The sequence below is a fragment of the Candidozyma duobushaemuli genome (assembly GCF_002926085.2).
Source record: "Candidozyma duobushaemuli strain B09383 chromosome Unknown B_B09383, whole genome shotgun sequence".
Classification (NCBI taxonomy): Eukaryota; Fungi; Ascomycota; class Pichiomycetes; order Serinales; family Metschnikowiaceae; genus Candidozyma; species Candidozyma duobushaemuli.
In genome coordinates, this window is record NW_020289895.1 from 2,537,384 (window position 1) to 2,562,425 (window position 25,042).

The 25,042-nt window shown below is 47.6% G+C and overlaps 10 protein-coding genes across 10 annotated transcripts; 3 read left to right on the top strand and 7 right to left on the bottom strand. All coding sequences in view use genetic code 12, as the record gives it.

Moving 5' to 3' along the window:
- Nucleotides 1-94: 94 nt before the first annotated feature.
- CXQ87_002550 (uncharacterized protein) lies at nt 95-7,981 on the bottom strand (the record flags this gene model as incomplete). Its single annotated transcript, XM_025481056.1, has 1 exon — nt 95-7,981. The coding sequence occupies one exon, from the start codon at nt 7,979-7,981 to the stop codon at nt 95-97; it is 7,887 nt and encodes a 2,628-aa protein (XP_025335356.1).
- Nucleotides 7,982-9,427: 1,446 nt separating this feature from the next.
- On the top strand, nt 9,428-10,672 carry PR26 (proteasome regulatory particle base subunit; the record flags this gene model as incomplete). The annotated part of the gene is made up of 1 exon (XM_025481057.1): nt 9,428-10,672. One exon carries the CDS (start codon nt 9,428-9,430, stop codon nt 10,670-10,672), a length of 1,245 nt encoding a protein of 414 aa, XP_025335357.1.
- A 29-nt stretch (nt 10,673-10,701) lies between these two features.
- SMP3 (glycosylphosphatidylinositol-alpha 1,2 mannosyltransferase) lies at nt 10,702-12,267 on the bottom strand (the record flags this gene model as incomplete). The annotated part of the gene is made up of 1 exon (XM_025481058.1): nt 10,702-12,267. One exon carries the CDS (start codon nt 12,265-12,267, stop codon nt 10,702-10,704), a length of 1,566 nt encoding a protein of 521 aa, XP_025335358.1.
- A 379-nt stretch (nt 12,268-12,646) lies between these two features.
- Nucleotides 12,647-14,506, bottom strand: UTP5 (Utp5p; the record flags this gene model as incomplete). The annotated part of the gene is made up of 1 exon (XM_025481059.1): nt 12,647-14,506. One exon carries the CDS (start codon nt 14,504-14,506, stop codon nt 12,647-12,649), a length of 1,860 nt encoding a protein of 619 aa, XP_025335359.1.
- Nucleotides 14,507-15,644: 1,138 nt separating this feature from the next.
- RHO3 (Rho family GTPase) lies at nt 15,645-16,326 on the top strand (the record flags this gene model as incomplete). Its single annotated transcript, XM_025481060.1, has 2 exons — nt 15,645-15,675; nt 15,719-16,326. 2 exons carry the CDS (start codon nt 15,645-15,647, stop codon nt 16,324-16,326), a joined length of 639 nt encoding a protein of 212 aa, XP_025335360.1.
- A 175-nt stretch (nt 16,327-16,501) lies between these two features.
- Nucleotides 16,502-16,975, bottom strand: CXQ87_002555 (uncharacterized protein; the record flags this gene model as incomplete). The annotated part of the gene is made up of 1 exon (XM_025481061.1): nt 16,502-16,975. One exon carries the CDS (start codon nt 16,973-16,975, stop codon nt 16,502-16,504), a length of 474 nt encoding a protein of 157 aa, XP_025335361.1.
- A 108-nt stretch (nt 16,976-17,083) lies between these two features.
- DAL1 (allantoinase) lies at nt 17,084-19,060 on the bottom strand (the record flags this gene model as incomplete). Its single annotated transcript, XM_025481062.1, has 1 exon — nt 17,084-19,060. One exon carries the CDS (start codon nt 19,058-19,060, stop codon nt 17,084-17,086), a length of 1,977 nt encoding a protein of 658 aa, XP_025335362.1.
- Nucleotides 19,061-20,098: 1,038 nt separating this feature from the next.
- Nucleotides 20,099-21,244, bottom strand: ETR1 (Etr1p; the record flags this gene model as incomplete). Its single annotated transcript, XM_025481063.1, has 1 exon — nt 20,099-21,244. The coding sequence occupies one exon, from the start codon at nt 21,242-21,244 to the stop codon at nt 20,099-20,101; it is 1,146 nt and encodes a 381-aa protein (XP_025335363.1).
- Nucleotides 21,245-22,011: 767 nt separating this feature from the next.
- CXQ87_002558 (uncharacterized protein) lies at nt 22,012-22,656 on the bottom strand (the record flags this gene model as incomplete). The annotated part of the gene is made up of 1 exon (XM_025481064.1): nt 22,012-22,656. The coding sequence occupies one exon, from the start codon at nt 22,654-22,656 to the stop codon at nt 22,012-22,014; it is 645 nt and encodes a 214-aa protein (XP_025335364.1).
- Nucleotides 22,657-24,083: 1,427 nt separating this feature from the next.
- CXQ87_002559 (uncharacterized protein) lies at nt 24,084-24,647 on the top strand (the record flags this gene model as incomplete). The annotated part of the gene is made up of 1 exon (XM_025481065.1): nt 24,084-24,647. The coding sequence occupies one exon, from the start codon at nt 24,084-24,086 to the stop codon at nt 24,645-24,647; it is 564 nt and encodes a 187-aa protein (XP_025335365.1).
- Nucleotides 24,648-25,042: the final 395 nt, after the last annotated feature.

Below are 25,042 nucleotides of genomic sequence, written 5' to 3' on the forward strand. Positions count from 1 at the left end.
CTAAATCAGAATCCAAAGAACCTGATACTTTGCTCCTCAGTCATTCTTACACCAACTTAAGGTCTTGGTCTATTAATCAAGTAATATGTACATGCTAGGTATGCGTGGTGCCTTGGTGTTCATCGTGGCTCTGGATCACATTGTGCAACCGATTGACATTTTCAATCTCTCCAGTTGACTCTTGAGAGTCCGCCAGCTCCAAGCCTTCCTCTTCTAGATCCTCAAGAGATACGTAGTGCTTGAAATCACGGATTTGCTTGAGCGGCAGCTTGGTAGCCTTTCTGTCTCTGACCTTGAACTTGTTTCCGATAATTTTGCCGGTATGAGACAAGATGATCCGAATCACCTCCCTCTTGATGTGAAGCACGAAATCTTCGCCCGACCATGTCTTCTTCTTGAACTGCAAAAGCGGGATTGTGAGCATAAGACGGTGCACGTCAATGATATTGAGATGCTTGGGCGCCTTGAAACTGACTCTAAGCTTCATAGATGTGAGCTCGATTTCGTCAATGACGAAGAACTTGGAGGACCTCTTCATGATGATGGAAAGGTCATCCGTGGCTTCGCCGTCCTTGTCTTTCTTCGACTTCAAGCCCAACGCTCTTTTTGTTTCGGAATTGATCGAGGGAATGTCGGTCGAAGAAATCCGTGAAGAATTGTCCCAGCTGCCAGAGTCGTGAGAGCTTCTGGTAGGCGACTGAGGGGGCGAAGAGGCCAACGGACTGCCAGTTCGCTTGGCAATGATCTTCCTGAACGGATTGATTGAGCTAACCTTGGTCTTCGACCCACTGCTTCCAGTGCTCACAGACTCATCCAGATCGTCTGATGAGTCACGATCTTTGCTGAAGCTTCCACTTCCACTTGAACGTTCGTGCTTGTTATCCTCTTGTTTGTCATCGTGAGGGAAAAGGTACGCAAGAAGCGTCTGGGCTGTTTCAAGATCAAGCTGGAGACTGGCCAGCTGACACTGCAATTTGGCGCTTCTCATGACCCTAATACCACCAACACGACTGAGCATTTTCCACGTCATAGCCACCACAGGCTTGTTCTTATCGTAGCTGGGTTCGTCAATCAAAGGCAGCATAAAGTCGGGATACACAGCGTTACGGCGAAGATTGAAACCTTGCATCATCGAAATTTCCACAAGATTGGTGTTCGAACCATCAAGCATATCCACACGCTGGAATTTGGATGGAGCCATGGCCAAGTCCACCAATGGCTTGTCTGTATCTTCCAAAAGATGCCAAATAACTTGATCGGCATAGATGTTCCAGTACATGCCAACTCCACGATTTCCCTTCCTCTGCGATGAAACTTGTTGCAATGTATGGGTGATGATCGCAAGTTGAACATATGTTCTATCCAACTCTAGTTCAACATGGGATACGCCCTTCCTGTCCTCTGCAGTGAGGTTACGGTCCTTCAAGGAAAGTAGGGTGTGCTGACACAAGGCAATGTTACGTTGCAAAAGCTTTACCTTGTCTGCCAAACCTGTCGTGTCTTCAAGTCCTGAGAACTCAATGATCTGATTAAGTCTCAGGTGAAGTTGCTCCTTGGCCGACTTGCTGTCCAAAAGAAGATTGAGCAAGATGTAGTACATGGAGGAGTACTGCTGGGATGTGGCATTCACCACCACCTTTGCCAAATGGATACTAAGCTCGTCGGCATGTAGATTTGACGCAGACTCCATGGACAAGAAATTGGGTTTCTTGAGCATCAAAGCCATTGAAGTCTTTTCCAAAACAAGGTCTTTCTGAAACCATGTAGTGTCCACGCAAGCCTCGTAGTCGACCCAAGGAGGCCAGGCTCGTTTCTGATGAACGTCTCCATAAGGACTCTCATATGTATGAGGGAATTTATCTCTGTGGAAGACAAAAGCGTGCATGTCCTTGAAGAGAGTACCATGACGAGATTCAACAGAATTGACTTCTTCACTGTTACTGTCACTGATGATATCGTCTGTTCCAGCAATGTTCTCCGAGAGAATACGCAATTCAATGTCCTGAGAGGTCACACACATAACCGAATCGGGGTCCAACTCACACTCAAGCTGAATCTGGGGTCTTATGAATTTGACAAGATACTTGTACTCCATCTCGTGCGTGTCGTTAGCCAACTTATTAAGATACTCCTCAAATTCCTCAATAACATCTCCCGAATTCTGGAACGTCAGCTTGAATCCTTCTTCATTATCTCCCGGAGGCTTTTCATTTGCAGCACGGTTACGCTGCTCGGCAAAGCACTCTATAAGATCCACAGCCTTCTTCGATACCATAAGCATTTCTGTACGTCTGGATCCAATCAACATCATGTATGTTGTGACGAGATTTCTGACACGATTGTTCCATTTGAGCTTGAGGTTATGGAAAAGGAATCTGTTGTGGAACTCACTCACACCAGAGTTCTCAGATGTTATCTCATGGGCCTGATCAATGGATCTGAAGCTGGAATATAATGAGCGAGCTGCTGATTTACGTCTCGCAATATCTTCATCACCAAGGTACTCATGTACGGAATCACCGTTCTCCTTATCATCAAACATTTCAATGTTTTCAGCACAGTCAGCGTACATGTCTTTGACGACATCAATTCTCTGCTTTCCTTCGCTTATCAGCTTCTCAAGACGTACCCGTTCTGTATGGTCATTCAGGTCTTGGAGATTTTCAAGTTCTTGCTCGTCGTTTTCAAGCTCAGTACGAAGAATACTGGCTCTCTTTCTCAACAAGTCTGCTTGAACGATATCTGGACTTTCACCACCAATGTAGCACACATGAGATGGCTCATGTCCGAAGGGGTACTTGTGGTCTTCTCTTTCCAAAGTAAACTCTCTAAAGTAGGTGTACTTAGGAGTGTGGAAAAATGGAAGTACCTCAATTATTGGGTCTGGAGAAAGCTCTTCTCTCAGCTCAAGTTCCACGAAATCGTCCTGATCTAGCCAGGATAGGTCTTCTGGGTTGCATTGAATGCCATGAGACCAGCTGGTGCTATTGAGATGCCTTACTCTTTCATCGAGCTCTTCTTGATACTTTTCAACACTCAATGGTTTGTCCACTTGGTTTGTAAGGTAAGCAATAATGTGACCACGGATTGAAGGGTCCTTGAATGTCGCTTTAATGGCACGAATGTCGGCTTCACAGACACGGACCTCTCCTAGGTGGAGCTTCATATGATGCACCTTCTTGTCGATACCCAATTTCTCATTGATATAGCGAATGACCTCTTTCCTTTGGTGGAGATCGATGTGGCATTTTTCACTCTTACCCTTGAGACCAGTGACAATGACACGAGGACCATCCTCCAGGTTTTCATACGAAGTGTACATGTGACTGACAGCGAGAGGCTCCAAGATAAGCTGGTACTTGAATGTCACCAAGTGGGTGCCTGTTTTCATGGACGCCTTATCAGCCAATTTGGGGAACAACTTGCCTTGACGAACGGGCATACTGACAGTATGCGAGATAGAATTCCACCAGTAGAAGAAGTAGGCAAAGGCAAGTGGTGTCAAGTAAGCTGTATTGTGACTGTTACCCTTCTTTGAAACCGAAGTGACACCTAACGCCAAGTGGAGATAGTCGGACCGGAACCCTTCATAGGAGTCGGGATGCCAGTCAAAGTCTGGACTGGTAACGACGACATCATAGTGAGGAATGAATTTGTCAGTACGCTTGTGGTCTGCACTGATATCACGACATTTAACGTCTTCATTTCTTTCGAAAAGAAAGCCTAGACGCCACTGCACTTTTTCATCCGATGAAAACTTCATGACATGTTTCTGGAAAGTACGCCTCACATCAATATCTTCAAAGACTGTCTCATCAAATGGGTGTGAAGAGCTCCAAGGCAAATCGCTTCCATACGAACAATCAGGAACTCCGAACACAAAATCGTAGGAATTTAACATAATAAGCTCCTTCTGATCGCCGGTATCGTTGAACTTGAGCTCCACATCGTGCTTCCAGCTCCACATGTAACCTGCACTTTTACCGACAACATCGTAAGGGTCTGATGAACTTTTGATGTGGAGACACAATTCATTTGGAATATCGAATCGAAGTTTTCCATGCAAAATGAGACTTAATTTGTCCCACCAGCCAATTGGCGAATCGTCGATTTGCGGCTTGGAGAAATTGTCCAATGCACCTGCTGCGCTCAGAATTGCCGCCAGGAACGACTTGGACCAGTTGAGAATACAGGGTTTATCTGTGTCCACTAAACACGAAAGATCGAACATTGCCTTGACAGGCGTGAGTGTACGAGGAACGTAAACCGAATAAAAATTGTCAACCGTTTTTTCTCTCTTGGTGGCAGCAGCAAACGGAACGTAGATATGTCTCATTTCCTCTTTTCTGTGAACAAGCTTCTCATTGATGACAAGCTTACCTTGAAGGTCCATGATAGTCTTTCCACGCTTTCCACAACCAGGGAAGGTGAGTAAAGGTAATGGGTAATCTTTAAGCGAAATGTAGAATGACGAAGCACGAAGGCGGATTTCCAACGGAATGAGAATCGAGTAGTCGAGCTTCGGTTGTCCTTTTCCATAAACCTTCAAGAACTCATCCACGTCGTCGATCTTGGCTTTGTCTAAGGTAAGATCAAAGTGGTTGAACGCAACACACATGATAGGAGCGCCAGGAGCCAGTTTTTGGATATTGTATTTTTGACCCATCAACGGGTTGATCTTATCATTACCAGAGATCTTCGTCTTAGTCCGACGAGCCTGTGCAAACTTGCTCCGTTTGAGTCTATTGAAATTGGTAATCCAGGACATGGAAATTTCTTCCTCCAATCTTACCCTTGCACGAGCTATTTCAGCCTCAGCATCTTCCATAGTAAATAATGAAGTTTCACGATCCGCGGACTCTTCACCTTTTGGTAGCTCGGATGTAGAGCTAGTTGGCAAACTCTTGTCCAGACTTTGTCTGAAGCCATGGCGGAAGGTATTTGCAAGATTACGCTGGAAGTGATGAGTATGGGTTTTTTTGCCCTTGCGTTCACCGAGGAAACGTCTTTTGTCCACCGAAGAGGACCTTGCAAGATCAGTAGGAGACGGCTGGACCTTCGCTCTTATCTTCTTGGCTTCCTCTTCAAACTGCAACCACTTTTTCTCTCTGAGAACATTTTCCACACGGCCCAACTGGTAAATGAGCCCGAGTTCCGTCTCAAAGATATCATCCTCCAATGAGAGATTGAATTTCTCAGAGCACCAGCGGATCTTTGGGAATAAGATTGGGGGTTTTGCCTCGGGCATGAGTCTCTCAAACTCTGTACAGCTTGACCTGAGATTATCGAAGTTATGCATGATTTGCTTAGTAGCCTTCACCATCGTGATGATATTGTCAATGACTGTGTAGATAAGGTAACGGAAAGGAACGTAGATCTTGATGCTGTTGGATTTCAAGAAACACGTCTCCTGAAGAAGCTCACCCAAAGACGAGTGGGTTCGATGGATGCAAACCAATCTGCACCAAGCTTGTGTAGCTGGGTGAACCACATAGAGTCTGCAATTTAGAAGATCGAAGATTGGTGAGCTTGAGGCGTCTGTGACATTAAGACCCTCTATCTCAAATAAAGTATCAACATCATTCGGAAGCACAAACTTAATAGCGGTCGATTTCACATGAATGTCAAGCTTGACTCGCTTCTGCGTACCCTTCATGCGTTTGAGTTCCGACTTGGTGTACTCCACCTTCACGGTTGGTTGAAATAGCTTGAGCAAACTTCTGGCATAGAATCCACACCATATGAGGAACATGTCAACCATACCATCAGCTTCAGGAACCGTCAAGATTAACTTGTCGGTTTTCTTTTTCTCTGTGGTGACATTGATGTTTTTGATGAAAAGAGCACGACGCTGCATGGAGGTGGTGTCTTCGAGGCCAGTATCTCCAAAGGATTCAACACTCAGAAGATCGCTGAAATCGATATCGTGCTTCATAATTTCGTCATACTCAGGCGACATAGAGGAATCGACTTGGGCAGCGTACTCACTCAAAACAAACACCTCTGTCGTCTTTGCTCTCGAGAAAAAGTGCTGCTCATTTCGATCAAAGTCAACCAAGTAGTCTTTAATGATGATGGCAACACCTTTTCGGTAGTCGGCCAAGTCAGTTTCTTCTCCTTCATCACCGATAGTGTGGGATGGTAAACCGTCCTTGCACATGATAGTTCCATGAATCTCTGAGGCCCTAAAGGTAACTTGGACGATACCTTCGGGTAGGATATCAAGGAAGTCGATAAATGTGATTTCTGGTTTCGAATCAGGTTCGTTGAATGTGGAGTCCGGATCCGTAGTGGTCTCCAAACGCTTTTGTTGTAACATGTGGTTATAATGCTTGATGTGACTGTCTCGTAGCCTTCTCACCACGTAGAAGATCATATCGTTGACGGACTTGATGACAAAGCGCTTACTGAAGATTTTAAGCTTGACTCTGTGGGTATTGAGGCAGTAAGCAGTCATGAAATTCATTTTTGTGGCCACAACTTGATTCTCCTCGACGTCGATAACCAAGTTTTTGATTTTAGCAAACGCTTTAAGGGTAGATGGAGGATCTTCTGGACGAGTATGGAGCAGAAGGATCTTGCCAAGTTCCTTGGAAGAAAACTTGGTAAGGAAGGTGGAGACGCTTGCAGTGGCGGTGACATTGTGGACAGAGGAACGATTGAATTCCTTCAGGTCCATTGCTGGAAGATGGAGAGTGGCTCTTGTTTCCGAGATACCCACCTTCAAAGATGTAGCTCTCATCTTTCGGAGATACTTACTCAACGGCACAGCCAAAAATTGCTTCTGCTCATGTTCAGCAGTTCGCTTAGACTTTGTGCTGGACAGCTTGAGCTTCTCCATAAACGTTTCGATCTGGTCGAAGTAGATATCAAAGGAAGGATGTGTGAGGTCCAAACTGGTTTTGACGTCAACAAAGAATTGGTCAGTATTTCCAGCCTCGTAGGCCCTGAACAAGTCGGACATGTCACACTCGAATAAATAGGTAAGGGAAGGCACATCCACACACTTTGTGTCCAAGCTGAAGACCCGAAGCGAGTTGACATATGCCGATGCCTCCATCAAGGTATTAAGCTTGTAGGACTTCTCTCTCCTTAGGGAAACCAAAGTGCTCGAGACATCAACAGCGATATGTTTGTACTCTGCTTTGAGGTTCTCGACACGGAGTTCCAACGAGGACACTATGGCGAAAGCCTTGACGAACTGGTCCAACATGGGAATCGAGTCGGAGGTGTCGTACGTTGTTTCTGGAGCTTTTTTCGGTTTTGCAGGCGTAATTCCTGAAATCGGCGTGATGTGAGGACCCAGGATGGAAGTCAGCAAGGTGATATCGCTGAGGTCCATCACCATATGGTCTCTCAGGTCTCGGCAACACGAGAAGATAAGCGAGGAGCCGAGCGACACAACCACGTTTTGAAAGATCTTTATCAGATTCTCGTTCGGCAGTAGCTTTGATCGCAGATTCAACAAATACCCGTCTATCACCAGGAGGCTGAGGGTGTAGGTACTGGTGGTGATGTTGTAGCTGCTGTGGAGACGAGTGTAATCGAAGTGGGCAGAAACGTCTGGACTAAAGCCCTCATGGTGAACAGAACAGCGAATCACATGGATGTCCACCTGGTTCATCCAGGTCCGTTTGAGCAACCAGTTATAAGCCCATCCGGGCACCCTGAACTCTAGGTGTTCCGGGATGACCGTCTGCAGCGATTGTGATTCGTCCAGCCCGGCGGAGCTCTTTTTCTGCTCGACAGTAACGTCTATCAACGCAATATGGACCATCCGATACGGCTCTAGCTGCAGCAGCCAGATGTTGAGCCATAGCGTAAGCTTATCTATATGGATGGTGGTATGACGGAGGTTGATGGAGACATTTCGGAGGGAGAACCAGCCCAAGGAGCGGACGGTGACATGGGGGATCAAGTTGACCAAAAATAGAATGGCCGCTAGCGCCACCACGATGGCAACGCCTATAAAGGTAAACATGGGATGAATCTTCAGTGAAAACGGTGATGCATAGGTCGGACCGGTAATGCCGGATGCGCAGACGGAGGATATATGGAGGGCCGGGGAGGCGATATTTGCACTTTTGGAGGAAGAAGTGGCGATGTTTTTCTCCGGAGGGATATCTGGGGGTTGTGCTTTTTTCCACCTTGTGTAACTTGATGAAACTGGAAGTCTTGCTTCGCACCTGCTTGATGTCTTATCTGCTGCAGACCGTTTTCAGCTTAGACGGTGGGAAGTGGTTTGATTGAAAGTGGGGAGTATGTGGGCCTAGTGGAGAAGAAGGGAGGTGTTTGCAATTGAGTTTCACTGTGTATCCTGTCAAGCACGTCAAATGCAGACGCAAGCCGGAGAGACTAAATGGGGCTTATGCGGGATTTGCGTATTTTCCGCTACCGAGAGACATTGAAGGTTTAGAGATTTAGAGATGGTTCAGGCTTTTCGGTTTTTCTGCAGATTTTGACTAAACCTTCAAATTCTTTGGATCTGGCCGAGAGCAATCATGGAGGTGAGACACGGGGCCGGTATACCCGAACGGCTGCCACGAAAAGTATATTTAAGGATTTACGGCAGTGCGCTTTAGCCGAATTTGCATCAATCGAATAGACAGTTTGAGGAAGTGAGACAGTAGTATTACAGAGAAGGTAGATTCAGGATTGGTCAACTTTTAGTGATTTGTTAGAGGAGCCCAGCAATGGTTGCTGCCATTGCCAAGACGAGTTTTGTGAAAGTCTTGGTTATGTTCGTCTGGAAAAATTGGTGGTTGCTGGATACCGCAGCGTAAAGGTGTGGATGCTTGGTTTGTGTTTCTAAGACACGCATAGTTGCTACATGGTGCAAAGGCTGCTTACAAGGGGAAAGGTTGGAATAGGCGAAAAGTGAGGGGAGGTTGTTGAAGAAGAAAAGCAGAGGGGTTCGTTGCATTGAGGCTTTGGATTTGTAGATCTTAGTGTATGGTGGAACTGGACCGTAGCTGGAGGGATCCACAGAGAGGTATGAGTGCATTCCAATGAGTAGCTATAAGTGGTCACAAAAGCTATAGATTCCTCATTTAGTGCTTTAAGCGATCAAAAGTTTATTTCGTCTATTTTCCTCAGAAAAATAGTAAGAGTCCAATGGTCTGTATTGCTCTGTCAGGCTCAATAGAGGCACTTTTCGCAGCCATATAAAGTGCCATACAAAGTGCCATACAAAGTCGGTCAGACCACCCCGCAAAACCGATTAACCACAATGAAATACAACCCTTTGCCCTTCAATTCTTTAAATCAACATGTACCGTCAATTGACAAAAACTCCTCATTGACCCTCTCCAACTCAGCTTACTTGCCAAACCCGTGGTCGTGCGCGCACCACAATCTCGCCACACATACTCAATCACTTACTACCGATCGATCCACCTTATCAATTTCCCAGGCAAACACACCAACCATGGAGGAACTAGGTATAGAACAACCCGTCGTGTCTGCACATGCACTTCCCAGATCCAAGCCTGATTGGGCTCATATGACCGACGACAATTTGGATGTGTATTTGAAGCTCAAGAAATTGGAGAAAGAGTTGGACTTGTTGTTGTTACAGGAGGACTACATCAAGGACGAACAGCGTCATTTAAAAAGAGAGCTTGTACGTGCCCAAGAAGAGGTTAAGCGTATCAGATCCGTTCCTTTGGTGATTGGCCAGTTCTTGGAGCCCATTGATGAAAATACAGGTATCGTCTCCAGTACGACGGGATCCAACTACGTGGTCAGGATCCTCTCGACTTTGGACAGGGAATTGTTGAAGCCTTCTTCTTCGGTGGCATTGCACCGCCACTCCAACGCTCTTGTGGACATTTTGCCCCCTGAGGCCGATTCTTCCATTGCCATTGTTGGCGACAACCAGAAACCCGACGTTACATACGCCGACGTCGGTGGTTTGGACATGCAAAAACAAGAAATCAGAGAGGCCGTGGAATTGCCATTGACGCAAGGTGATTTGTACTCTCAGATTGGTATTGACCCTCCCAGAGGTGTCTTGCTATATGGTCCCCCAGGTACGGGTAAGACCATGTTGGTCAAGGCAGTGGCTAACTCCACAACTGCATCTTTTATCAGAATCAATGGTTCGGAGTTTGTACAGAAGTATCTCGGTGAAGGTCCCAGAATGGTCAGAGACGTTTTCCGTCTCGCCAGAGAGAACTCCCCCGCTATCATCTTCATTGATGAAATTGACGCCATCGCTACGAAAAGATTCGACGCACAAACCGGTGCCGATCGTGAAGTCCAGAGAATCTTGTTGGAATTGTTGAACCAAATGGACGGTTTTGACCAGACGTCGAACGTTAAGGTCATCATGGCCACTAATAGAGCCGACACCTTGGACCCTGCATTGTTGAGACCAGGTAGATTGGACAGAAAGATCGAGTTCCCCTCTTTGAAGGACAGAAGAGAGAGACGTTTGATCTTCTCCACCGTTGCATCCAAGATGGCCTTGGCTCCTGAAGTCGACTTGGACTCGTTGATCGTGCGTAACGACCCATTGTCTGGTGCTGTCATCGCCGCCATCATGCAAGAGGCAGGTTTGAGAGCTGTCAGAAAGAACAGATACATGATTCTACAAAGCGATTTGGAGGAGGCATACACCGCACAGGTGAAGAGCGGCACGGAGCACGACAAGTTCGACTTCTACAAGTAAGCAGGTGAAAGATGGTCATTTACAAGATGTTAGATTAGCTCATAGACGGCCAATCCTGGTTGCAAGGTCCGTGGATCGCTCCAATCGAGGTGGTCTAGGTCCAAATGGAAGGGTGTGCTCCACGTCTTGTTAAAATGAGTGACGTCGAAGTGTGTGGAAAAGGAAGCGATCGGCGTCACCAAAAGCACTTTGGTGTCTAAGTTTTTGATGAGTGCGTCAACAACCCTAATATCAGAGCCCATGGCGTCGATTACATAGTTGGTCTTGGTGTCGTCGAGCTCAAAACCGTGATACTCGCCATGAAGGCTGATGAATTGATACTGATGTTGCTTGTCTGCTAGCATCCATGTAGGGGGAGAGTAAGTTCTCCACCACACCTGGGTGACTCCCTGTAGATGCAGTGTTTGTAGGTAATCCAAAGCTGGCACAACTCCACCTTGGTGGAAGATTCCCATCAATACACCCATCAAGATGTTGAAAGCGAACCATAAACCCATGATAATGGAAGATAACTTGGAAGCTTCTTTAGCATCACCGTCGTACCCAAGACTCAAATCGAAACAGCAGCATAAAAGCGGCACGATAGGAGTCAAAAAACGCAACTCTTGATGAGGAACCAACGAAAGAAATAGGATCCCACTGGCTGCACTCAAAAATGGCGTCGTTTTCCAGTATCTGTTTCTGAAGCGAAAGAATAAAAGCAACAAGCCGGGGCCAAAAAGCTGTGGCAAATTGGCAAGAATGTGTGTGTACCATGGATGGATTCCGTGTTTTGCCAAATTGAGTGTGTTGGTGTTGTACAAGAGACTGTTCAATGGGGTAATGACCCACAGGCCGTGGGACCAGGGGTGCTGGAGAAGCTCTGAAAAGGAAAGTCCCTGAAATATAGCTGTATCAAGAATAATACAGGTAGCTGACGTAACAGCGAAAGTGGCAGCAGCGACTAAAGGAAGCGTTTTCCATTTCCAAAAAGCTCCGGCCAAGTAGTAACCAGGCAACACGAAAAAGCACGGAAACGTGATTCTGTTAAAAGTTCCAAAAGCGACCAAAAAGCCGAGCGTGCCTGCCAATTTCACCAAATCGCCAGTTCTCTGTTGTGATGCATCCTGGCCCAGTATGAACCTCAACTCGTTGATGATGTAAACGGCAGCCACCACCAAAACCGTCTCCACAGAGTTCGAAAAGCAGTGACTCTGATACACCAACGTCACGTACAGAGTCAGCGTAAAGTATATAGCCTTGATCCGCTCCTGCTTGGTCGGAAGCATCTTGTGAAGACACCAGTCTGTAACCATCCACGACAACACCATGAGCACCAAGCGGCAGATGTACCATATCTGGAGCGGCTGAAAGCCGAAATAGTCCGCTGTTTTCATAATTGGCCAGAAGAACAAAACCAATGGAGCGTAGCTTCGAGCTGGACTGGGCGAAGTGAACTCCCATGGTGCATTGACATTGTAGCCCAACCAGGCCAGAACGACCTCCAAGCTCTGGAAATGCTCATCTGGATGGATGTAGGAGTCCGAAAGGGCCACGAGGAATCGGAGCCCGATCGTGAGGAAGTAGACGTATCTCCATGAAAGAAGGAATGCCATTGGAGATGAAAATGCGAACTGGGTGCAAAATTCGGGCAGTGTGGGGGTGATGAGCTGGGTGGGATGGAAAGTTGAAAAAGGTGAGATTGGAATTTTGTAATGGAAAGGAACTTGGTAAGCTGATTGCTGGTTGGTGAGTTTAAGTTTTTTTGGGATGTCGAGCTATTCCCCGACACCAGAGCCCATGATACCAGAGTGCACAATGTGTTACACATGGACGCCTCTAGAGATAGTATTATGTTACTTCTATATTTTCTTAAAATACGAATTTTATCTCTTACTTTTAGTCGGCTGAATCCTGCCTCAATGAAAATCACAAAATCAGCTCTCGCAGCGTTCACTACACTGTTTCTTACCGATGTCTATTGATATGCACAGGTTAGGCCTCGTCGCTCATGCCAGCCTCCATCTCGTCTTCACTGTTTTCGTAGTCGTCCACGCCATCCATGTCTATGTCGTCGTCCTCGTCGTCACTGATGAGCCCAGCGTGCTCTGCATCGTCAAGCTCCTCCACATACTCCACCTCTTGCTCTCCATCTTCGTCGTTCACCAACGAGCCATTCAAGATCTCCTTCTTCAAGCTGTTTTGGGATTGTAAGAGATTGAGTCTGCCTTGCAACTCGAGCAAACGGGGTAACGTGTCGGCCTTTTTGGTCAAGATAGAGTGCAAACTGGACAACTTGTTGCTGATGTTGGGTATGGAAGAAAGCACGCTGCCGTGGATGACAATGACCCACTTGATCCAGAAATATAAGCCTTCCAGACGCGACTGCTTCCTCGTGATTCTTTCTGCGAGTCTGTCTAGAAGAACCACCACGAGAGATGGGTCCAATCTGGCGATGGTGTTTCTCACAATCTCGGGATCCTTGTTTATGAGAACAGCGTTGTCAAGCAACGAGCTGTCGTTGTTTTTCAATGCCTGGGAAAGAACAACAGCTAACGAGCCGGGTGTGTGACGTTTGAGCTTTTTCTTTCCTCTGCTTTCTGCCTGTCTCAGCTGCTCACTGAGCTTATTGATTTTCTCCTCCAACGTTTCGTCGTTTTCCTCCTCATCCACGTCATCCTGGAAAGCATTACCTTCAGTGATGACCGTGTGTGACTCCTGGTAAAGCTTAGGTGCTGCCACATCGTGGCCATCAGCTGTATGAGAAGTAGCTCTGATCTTCTGCTTTGACTTTTCAATCTTTTGAGTGCCGCTGAAAGCGAATCCGGCATCCGTGAACCAAGGCAAGGCGTCGAAGTACGAAACAGAAGCGTTTTCGAGCCAGGTAACATGCAAAACACCGCTGGAAAGAGCAACAGCGTTGATATGTAAGCTTTCGTCGTCAGGACTGGTGATTTCATCAGCAGGACGACCGAATTTGAGGGTCGCCTCGGAGCTCTTGCTCAGAACGGCCTTGGTGTGTTTTCTCTTCTTCTTGGACTTTTCTGGAGTCGCCAGAGCATTGCTTTCGAATGTGAGTGGGTTTTGGAAAACCTCAACGGCGCCGTTCTCGGTCACAGCCGTCAAAATGGAGCCCACAGTGTCGTGCTGGTTCACAGCAACATGCTCAATAGCTGCCTCGGCCACAAGCACGGCCTTGGCTGGCGCACTATGGAAGGAATAGATATTCACGAAACGGTCGCCCTCAGCTGCTGTGAGGAAGAGGTCTTTGGAGCCGGGAACTGGTAAAAGTGTGTGGATGGGCAGCACGTGGGCATGGAATGTCTTGACCACCGATTTGGTAGAGGGGTCAACGAGATAGACGTTTTGAGTACCCACAAGGAGATGAGCCTTGCCGTTGTATTTCACAGACAGAATCTTGGAGACGGACTCGGACAACTCTATCAAGTCAAAAAGCGCCATGCTCAGCACCAACTGGTGGCTCTGCAAGTCCCATTCATATATGTTTCCGCCGATATCCGTAGACCATGCTGATTTTGATGCCGATGAGTAGTGGAAGTCTGTGACCTGGAGACTCGAGGGATGCTCCAATTCCGTCACAATAGAATTCAGCAACGGCGAGTAGAGCAAAATGCTGCCGCTTGTCAATCCCAATGCAATAAGCGAGGTCTGGTCTGGCAGAACCCACAGTAAGGATGAGATCTTCTGGTTCTTGCCTAGACTCAAGGAAGTGTTGACCATATCCTGGGAGGAAACAAGACTCTGGACTTTGACCTGATGAACGTCCAAGGCCTGCACGGCCAGCGCTAGGTAAGTTAGGCTAGGGTCGAAACGGGCCACTAGAAGCGAGGACATATTGAGGTGAAGATGTTTTTCGTGCTGCGATGGAGAAGTAGTAGGATGTCTGGTCATGTGACGTGGGGACGAAGGTAGGCGAAAGTGGGCCACAGAAGACCAATTTCGAGAAAGTAGTGGTCCTTTTGTGAATAAAAATGGGGAATCTGGAAAGTTACAAATTTTCGGGAGCTCTTTCGCTATATGTGGTGGGGAACGGTGTGGTACTCATCGCGATGAGCAGTACAGTGGTGATGAGCATCGAGGATCAAGTCCCAACTGAAAATTCGACATGTCAGATGAATAAAATTGTCAGAAGTACTAAACTTTTCGTCTTCTCACCCATTCTAAGCAAATTTATCTCATGTATGTTGACAGACCCGGTTGGCTTTTCTTGGACCAGTACGGCTGCGATTTTGCATCCATCAGCATTGTTAACTGAGACATTGTCCTCGGCCAGCTGGACACAATAAAGCCCCGAGTTTAGGCGGACCAAACGCGGTCTTATCATGCAATAGGCTACCCCAGAACGGTCAATGAGGTGATTTACGGTGGCCGTGGCGCTAAATATCTTCAGGAGTGGACGATAGAAAGGAAGCCCCGTTCCTATTTGATCCATAGGTCCAAAATTTGCAAAAGTCCCAAAAATTCACTTTTCGCTGCCTCACAATATAAATCCAATTAGTGTGCCGAAAAAGTGTGTCAATTGAGGCAGGGTCGGCGGGGCTTTTACTTGTCGGGGCACATTATGCCTCGGAATGGTTGCAAAACGCACTTTGGCGACACCTGGCCAGACCAAGCCCAGAATGCCACTACAAATTTTGAGATTCCAGCCAATCACGAAAAAGCACGTACTTTTGAAATTCCCGATTCTCTCCAAATCTCCTCCTCGTCTCACTCTAAATTCTCCAGTATACGAGCCTCACCGATTAGACGAGGCAAGATCCACTACATCCAAAGTGCCCTTACACCGCCACACCACCAAAACTCCAAAACCAGCATCAAAAGTAAAACATTCCTTCATTTCTTCTTCCCCTATAATATCATACACCACAGCCTACCCTGTGAAACGCATGGCTCCAATCGCCAGAGCCTATCGGTATGCGCACGTCCTCCTGATATACGCGGTTTATCTACAACATTAACTGACAACATCACCATGCCTCTTTGCGGCGGTTCCACCAAGACAAGTATGTGAAGTTATTAGTGTTGAAACGCTTTTCTAACTCCCAGTCCAGCGCAAGATCGTCATTTTGGGCGACGGTGCGTGCGGTAAGACGTCGCTTTTGAACGTCTTCACCCGAGGCTACTTCCCTCAGGTGTATGAACCCACCGTGTTCGAAAATTACGTCCACGACATTTTTATCGATAGCCAGCAGGTGCAGCTTTCACTCTGGGACACAGCAGGTCAGGAGGAGTTTGACCGTTTAAGAGCTTTGTCGTATGCCGATACTCATTGCATCATGTTGTGTTTCTCCATCGACTCTCAGGACTCTTTGGAAAACGTCCAGCTGAAGTGGGTGGGTGAGATTGCTGACCACTGTGAGGGTGTCAAGCTAGTACTTGTGGCGTTGAAGTGTGATTTGAGAAACCACGAGGAGGAGGAAGACGACGTCTACCAGGCCCAGAGTCCGTACAACCAGAACAAAAGATTGATCTCGTACGACGAGGGCCTCAGTGTGGCCAAGAAGGTCGGCGCCTTGCGCTACCTTGAGTGCTCGGCCAAAAAGAACAGAGGCGTCAACGAGGCCTTCTCCGAGGCCGCTAGATGTGCGCTCAATGCCAGACCCAAGGGCGCCAACGACAACGAGCCCGAGAAGAAGGGCTGCGTGATAATGTGAGTCCCGCCGTGGTCTCCTCAGCATCTCCTTTGCTGCGCCGTTCGTGTGTCCACCCAGCAAAGGCTCCTATAGCATTGATTTGGACCAAAAGTTCCCTGCTAGAGCAGGCATCACCCGACACTATGTACATTAGAGCTATATATGAGTGCTCATGGAAGTTTTGTTATGGTAGTTTCTATTCCTGGAACGTTGCAGGCAGTGGCTGTTCCATGAATGGCTTCGTCAAAAGCTCCTTTCTCTCGTCCCAGATATCTTCCGACAGCCCCTGAGCCTTCTTGTCTAGAAGCGTCTGCTTGTAGAACTCCTGGATTTTCTGTCTGCGCTCGAGCTCTCTAGAATCAGCTGCAAGTTTTTCAACGTCCATTTCCTTTTCACTGAAGGAACCATTCCAGATGGCGAACCAGACCTTCTTCCGTTGTGCTTCACACGTCGTGTAAGAGCCGTATCTGTAAATATTCTTGATTTGTCCACCCAAACTGAAACACATTAGCACATCGTCGAAAGCCGACATGAGTGAGAGGTCAGAGGGAAACGAGGAAACGTCGTTTTCTCTTACCGTTTTGAGGACCTCTTTTCTGCGCTCATTTATTTGTGGATCATCGCTCTGGAAAAGCTCCAGAAGTTGTTGGAGCTCTTTATCGTCAGACATGAAGAAGAAGTGGTGGTTGATCGCTTCCTACTACTGTGCTCAATGTACAGGTCTGGGAGGGTCCGTGGGTGCAAGTGTCGTTTATGCAATGCTATGGATGCTATATATTTATGTCTCAAGAACACGTGGCTCAAGAAGAAGCTTGCCCATGGGCATATCCGAGTGGCCTTCGTTCAAGCCGAACACAGGAACACCTCTCACCAAGGTCTCCATGACTCTGCCCTTGAACTCCATACCGTCGTAGGCAGTCAACTTGTTTTTGAAGAAAGTCTGTTCATTACGAACGATGTAGTTGGCATTAGGGTCAAACACAATCATGTCGGCGTCATAGCCAACTGCAAGCTTACCTTTGGTGTGTGACAAGCCAACCTGTTTGGCGGTGTTCCATGAGCACCATTTCGTGATCTCCTGAAGCAGCACTGGTGGGCTCAAGCGCTGACCCTCAGTGTACAAAATGGGTAATCCAAAACCAACGGAAGAGATTCCGCCCCAGGCGGAAAAGAAGTCTCCCTTCTCGAGGCCCTTGAGCTCTGGTGTACATGGAGAGTGGTCAGAAACCACGGTGGTGATGATGTCGCTACGCAAAGCCTTCCACAAGAGCTGTCTGTTGGCGTCTGAGCGAATTGGTGGGCAGCACTTGAAATGAGTGGAGCAGGCCAGGATTTTTTCGGCAGTGAGGGAAAGATAGTGGAAGCACGTTTCGGCGGTGATGGGCAAGCCTTTGGCTTTGGCTGCTCTCATCAAAGGAATGGCTTCGTGAGTGGCCAAGTGAACGATATGAAGTGGCACCTCGGGGTGCTTCAAAGAGCAGTTGATGATTTCGGCAATGGCGGTAGTCTCGAAGTTGTCTGGTCTGGATGCGAGGAAAGAAGCGTAAAGCGAAGCGTCAACATCAGCCAAAGCGTCGTCTTCCTTCTGTGCCAACACGATTGGGTCCTCGTGGTTCTCCTTGAGCACCTTGTGTGTGATTTCGTTGGGCTTGGCCAAAATAGTGTCGCTCTTCTCGTCCACGTTCTCCAGGTGGTTGGGGTTGGCCAATCTGGCGTAGCGACCGAACTGAGGCTCCGAGCCCAGGAGATAAGGCGATTTGGCCAAAGCGGCTCTCTGTTCATGAGGAACCGCCTCCACAGACTTGCGTCTTTCCTTATCAGACAACTTGTACTCGTTGTCTGGGTTGTGCTCACTGACTAGATCTGCCACTTTGCGGGGAAAGAATGTGGCCGAGTCTCCTAGGTTGAGGTCCTCCACGGCAGTAAGAGCGACAGGGTCGTCATTAGGGTCTGCCTCTAAATCATCCTCAGATGCGAGCTCCTCGATCTCCCCATTCTCGCAGTCATCAAAGGTGACCTTCTCGTCATACCCGTTAGGTCCATTTTCTTCAATCATTACAGAATCCGTGCCACGAACGTAGAGATCGTGCTCCTTGTTGGCCACAAGCTTGGGGGTTCTTTCGCCCTCTCCAAGTGCCAAAACTGGAGGGTTACTGTGAGGCTGCATCTCGGCATGGAACATCAACATCGTAGACTCGCCCTTCACATTCTTCATCGCCTTGACGATATAGTTGGGTGTGATAGCGGGAAACTCGTCCACGCCAGACTCGATCAAGAAGCCCTTGAAGCCTCTCACACCCATGCGGATCAAAGGCACCAAGTCCTCCAAGTTTGTGGGCACCATACCACCCCAAAAGCCGACATCCACCCAAGTCTGGCCCTTGGCGGCGTTGATTTTGAGGTTAAAATTGGCCACGGTCGTGGTGGGCGGAATAGCGTTCAAAGGCATATCAATCACAGTAGTGACACCTCCGGCTGCAGCGGCCCTGGTGCCTGTGGCGAAACCCTCCCACTCGGTTCTTCCAGGTTCGTTCAAATGAACATGGGCATCCACCAAGCCTGGCATGATCACCAAGGGAGAAACGTCTCTGTAGTCCTCGGGAAGCACGTTGAAGTTCCGGAGCGTCTGGTGAGAAGCGGGGAGCACCTCGTTCACAATAGAGAGAATTTTGCCTGTTTCTATGGAGAAGATCACCGTGGCAGGAGCCACCTGGTCGTCCACAAGGACGTTGGTTGAAGCTAATGCTCTAGACATGGAGAAGACAGTGATAGGCTCGCGCTGATAACAGGTCCGGTTTGCAAAAAAACGTTGATGCGGCGGCGGCTAAACGCACAGATAGCGTGTCAGGACAAAGAGCTGGAAAAAAAAAGTGATGAGAAAAAAAGGAGGAGGAGGTTTTGTGAGGATGGTCAGTGCAAGTTATAGTAGGACGGAATCGGTGGGTTTCGCAGCCCGGAGATCACCGAACAAAGAGGAGAGGCGTACTGAGACATTTGAGATGTAGTGGTGGCCTCGAAATAACAGATATTCTGGGAGGGGCCCACTTGCTCGTTTGCTATGAAATCGAAGTCGTCCTTTCATTATGGCCTTTTTGACTTCTTCCGTGGGGTTGACTTACCGCGGTGATTCCGAGATGCCCATGAGGTCTAATGTGAGACGGTGTGCAATGTGAGACAGCGTTTTGGGACAATGCGACGAAGCAAAAAGTCGGTGGCTTTTTCGTCGCCGAGAAGTCAGAGTGCATTGCCGTTTCTTTTTGGAACCTTGTCGTTTCTTTTTGTGTAGGTTTTTTCGGCTGTTCACATGAACAGGCTTAAGCAGGGAGTACACTTCCGGTAGGCTTCGAAGTGCACCAGGGTGGTCCACAATCTGAATAATCAGGGCTATCTTTCTGGCTATATTTGAAAAACGAATTGATTTGACAGTCTTCAGTCGAACTCAATGAAGAATCTGGTGCAAGTAGTCGATGCGGCCTGAGACACTGGACTCATTTTCACATTTCGCAGCCATTTACATTAGGATTGACTGATACGGTGGATGGTGAGAATGTGGAGCCCCGTTGGAATACAGGCTTATAGAGTGGTCATGACAAATGATAGAGTTGCTGTTGCTTGTAGCACTACTTCACCCGTGGAACAGACCAAAATGAGCTTTGTATGAACCGTCTCATATGACCAATGTCTGTCAGTGGAAATTGAGACTAACTGCTCAAGGCGCTTCTACACCAGCCCAAATACTACAAAGCCTACAATTGCACAACCTCTCTTCACTTCATTTCCGCTGGGGCGTCTATCAAAACTTGACGAGCTGCTTACCAGACTTGGAAGCGGCAATAGCGTCAATGACCACCTGAGCCACTTCCTGGTCGCCAACCTCGTTCTCCTTCAGCGGAGCGTCCAAAAGCTCGCCGCTGGTGTACCACTCCACAATGCGGTCGACAGTCTCTCTCTTCAAGTTGGGGTCGCTCTTCAACAACTCCGTCACCCAGAAACCAGCGCTGGTGACGTTCTTGAAAATGTGCAACGAAGTAGGCAAAGTCACAGGCTGGTACGACATTCCACCGTATGTAAGCATCAAACCGTTTGGAGCCAACTTCCTGGCAACACCGGCACTGGACTTTCCACCGACACAGTTCAACGCAAGCTTGATCTCACCACCAGACTCCTTGAGCCACAGCTTCACCTGGGGGCCAAACTCCTTGGAGTTGTTCTGTTCCTCGGTGATCACATGAGTGGCGCCGCAGACCTCGGTCAATTCCTTGCGGAGCTCGTCGATCTCGGGTCTGTCTCTCACCACCGAGATGGAGTTGAAGCCCAAGAGCTTGGCGATCTGCGACGCAAACTTGCCCACGGCAGAATTACCTCCGTTCTGGATAAACCAGTCTTTGCCAGGGGTCAATTTCACGTAGTGGGTCAACATCAAGTAGGCGGTGAGGGGGTTCACAGAAAGCGTAGCACCCTGGTTGAGAGAAAGGCCCTGCTTCTTGCCAGCAGCCTTGGACTGCTCCGGGTTGGGCACCTTCATCATCTTTTCAGCGTCACAGGCAGCATACGATCTCCAAGTGCCGAAGTTGACGCTGGTGGGAATGGCCCAATCACCCACCTGGAAGTCCTTCACTGAGGAGCCCACTTTGACGATTTCAAAAAGACCCTCGTTACCGCCGACGGCCAGGGGCTCTGAAGTACCCAAAGCAGTTGTCTTTTCAGGCTGACTAGGGTAAACGCCTTGGACCTGGTTGATGTCACTGGGGTTGATTGGGGCACCCAAGGTCTTCAAGACAATCTCGCCTGGGCCAATGCTGTTTTCATCGATTTCGTAGGAATGTGTTTTCAAAACGTCTTTGGGTTCTCCGTGGGTGGAGAAGATCACGGCGTGGGAGGTAAGCATTCTGAGCGGAGTACGCAATTGAGGTCTAGCTCTGGCAGCAGAAAGAAACATGGTGTTTTCGGACTAAGTGGGGCCTTGCTGGTGTGCCCTGGCTGCATGTAGGACACTTACTCAGGAGGGCCCCCAACGGGGTTTCCAAGGGCAATTTTTTTATTTCTAACGATCATTGATTTGACGGTGGTTTGAAAAGTAAGAGCTGTATCAGCTGTGTTCTTTCTTTTGAATGAGTTAATTTGGGATTGTGGTGGGTCGGATTAGAGGTATACGAGTGGTTTCGCAGCCAGTGTGGGGGAATATTTGCATTACTAAGCTGGACAGTACCCGAGGAAATGTACGAGAAAATTTAAGAGAATTTTTTTTAGATTTTGGTATGGTGAGTCAATTGAGCCAATTAAGGCTAATGAAGAGTTTCAATTGGGTTGGTTGTGCAGATGTTGGTTGCTACTAGCTGAGGAGGTACTCCCGGGATACTGAAAATTCCTGTAAGCGACAGATGAGATAAGTTCCAGTGGATAGTTCGGTTACATTTGATAGACTCCACTTCCAATTGACGATTCATTGCCCAACTACTGCAATCTACTCAATGGCTGGCCTGCCTCATTGACCGTATCATGCATTGATTGGTTATGCTAAAGAGTGAATCATATCTTTCTTGTGTATCCTGGTTGTCTGTGCTCGAGATATAAGTCAAGCTTAGCACCATCGATCGCACCTTCAAGGCCACCAATGGCACCTCTTAAACGAGACCCATGACATCAAAGTCACAACGCGTCTTCAACGCACATCTGCCCCATTGCCATCGTCTATATCCTCGCCCACTACTCCTTCTTCTCGTTCTTCTCCCTCTCTCTCCGAGCACGCATCTTGATTCTCGTGTTCTGGATCGTACCCACAACAAAGTACACCAACGAGAAGAACACCACCCAGAGCTCAGGAGGCAAGAAGTTCTGTGCCACCGTCATGGCCACCACGGTGGTGCCCAAAGACGTCTTGTACACCGTTGGGAAGTTGTTCTTGACTCCAGAGGCCAAGACGCGGAACAAACGCTGGATCTCTCCAAACAAACCAGCTCCCTGTGACTTGTAGCCGTTCAAGAAAGACAACCACGCCACGTACACTGCACTAAGACACGGTGTCACCGTGCACAAGGACGTCAACAACTGAAGAAGCTTCATTCTCGGCGTGAGCTTCCCGGTGAAGAACTTGTTGAGCACACTGTACAAGTTGTGGGAGATCGGAGTGGCAATGCAGGCGCCGTAGAACACCATTTGCAAGATCCGGGGGCTCAAGACGTGTCTTATTCTGAGCTTAGCGCCCAAAAGGTTGAATTCCGTCTTTTTCACGTCTCCAGAGACGCCCAGAGCGATCATCTCGTTGAGTGCTGCAAACACCCCCAGTGTGGCCAGCTTCGTCAAAAGCGGGTATTTGGCGAGGTACACGAGGTATTGCTGATTCAATGACATGGCATTTTTTCCGATAAGAGGAAGAGCCGAAGTATTTATATGGCCCGCGCTTTCCCCACATAAGAGTCACGGAGATACCCGGCCGGAGGAACCAAGAACTGGTCTTGACAATGGCGGTATTGAGGGGAGGCTTCCGAGGATCTTGCGAATTTGGGTCTTTAAAACGAGTTGGGGAAAAAAGGTAATATTATGGGTAGGTGGTTGGTGGATGTTGTTTGATGTGTCTGGGTGGAAAATCTCTTATCGCAGCATGAAGCAGAGTCATGTAGGCGGGGTCAAAGTGACTTCTTCAGATAGCAGAAATCGAAAGAAGTAAGCATTACTAAGAATGTTCTTGATTACCTGATTGGCGAGGTTGGGAGGGGAGCGTCGGGTTGGTTTCACTAGGTGACGATCTCGGCTATAGGCTTGCCGGTTGTTCAGATACCGGACTTATGGGAAGGACTCCGAGGCCTGTCTACACAAGTAGATAAGCAGCACCGGTGCATTATTTGACAAAGTAGCAAACGGAAATTTCAAGGAAAAAGTGAATGATTAAACCTCAGAAATCCTTATGGTTTGAATTGGGCTGCCGGGAGATACGGGGTGTTTGGGTTTCCTCGGACTCAGAGGTGCATTGTACCGTGGTACTGATAAGTAGATTCCTGGTCCAATTGGTAGATAATTCATTGATCATGAAAAAGCTCTCCATATATCGTGTTCTATTATGTTAGCTTCCTGCCAAAACGGCGGGTTGGTAATTACCACATGGACATTGGTCAGAGACGATTGTATGGTCGCTATTGTTCTAATCGGGACCACCATGGTATTTAGCAGAATCTGGAAGATCCACTCGATCAAGGCTTCTTCTTGAACCAGCAATGCTAGAAATTACGCATGTGGCATTTTTGTTTGACAGTACCTCCTTGGGGTTTCCTCATGGCTTACTGGGACGTTTCACGATCTGTATATTTCGCAGCCAGTGAATGTCCAAGCCAATTCACTGTCCAAGTGCTATCGATACATATTCCTTCCTATCTTTGACTTGGATTACCTTTAAGAGTAGCGTGAGGGTGAAATGCGATCGTTGGTTCGAAAAATTACCGAATTGATTTTTCACGTAGTGGCATTCGCTGAGTCTGGGGCTTATTTCACGGTAGCATACATCATTGGAGATGCTACGATTCATCCAACCAACTAATAGAGATTGCTCCTAATGACATCCAACTAACTGATAGAAAACGTTCATGTGGCATCAATTGGCTGAACAAAAATAATTGAGGTCATTCCAATTATTTCAATCCTCCAGGCTGCCCAAAGTAGAAGCTTTAGCTTGCCTCAACTCACATTAAATCCTCATCTCTGACCCTGTAAAATTAGACCCACAAAGCATTCCCTCTTTTGAAGCTCGTGCTACAAAGGAAACAACATGCATCGTTACAGACGGTATGGAGTTTGGGGAGAAACAAGGCACCAATGCCACAACATCTAAAAAACAAGCCCTTGGAAAATCGTGCTCTTGGAGCGACGGGCGTATTGTCAAGAGCCTCTTTCTACTCATATACCTTTGCTCAACTCTTTCCAATTTGGTTTTTCCTCACACCCACCTTAACAGCTATGTTACTGGTGAGGTGGACGAGTTTCTCGTGCCCAAATTGCACAAGACTATAAACGCCATTGAAGCTCTCCTTCAGGGGAAGACGACAGGTTTGGAGCAAATGTTACCAGAAACGTGGCCACATGCAACTTACGACGTTTATTTCAACGGCCTTTGCAGAGTAAACGATGATTCGTCGACAGTATGCTACCAAGGCACGAATATCGAGGATCTCATTGCAGGAGACATTGGTCTCCAAATTGCTCAATACAACCATATGGAGAACCCAAACGCTTTCCGAAGGGAGTTCATTCTGACATTTCATGAAATCAAGCAGGAACTCATTTATGCAGTGGAGAGCAGAAGGTTCTATTCCTCGGAAACTGAAATTTGCCCAGCAGAAAGACCTCTGTAATTTCGCAATGGGTGTTCTACGCTACACTTCTCCTAACCTTGGTGTCAACGACAATTTCAATTGTGAGTATCTGGCACAAGCTTGACTGTTTTTATACGATTCTCGCCATTCTATTTCAGCTCCTGGCTTTATTCACCAGATTTATGAACTTCATGGACATCTCGAATGCGTGGTCTGAGATGGACCCTTTTTTTGAGCCTTACCCAGGACCACAGTTAATAAGGGAATATTTGATTGAGTTTGCTACTGTTGCATATTATATTTCATGGATTGTGTTCCTCTTTGTGGAGGAAATCATGAAGGTTGAGTCGAAAAAGCATGTTTGAATGTTGATGGATGTCTCATCAGATGTTTGCCGTCACAAATATTTGTCTTTTTTTGAACTTGGTGCATCG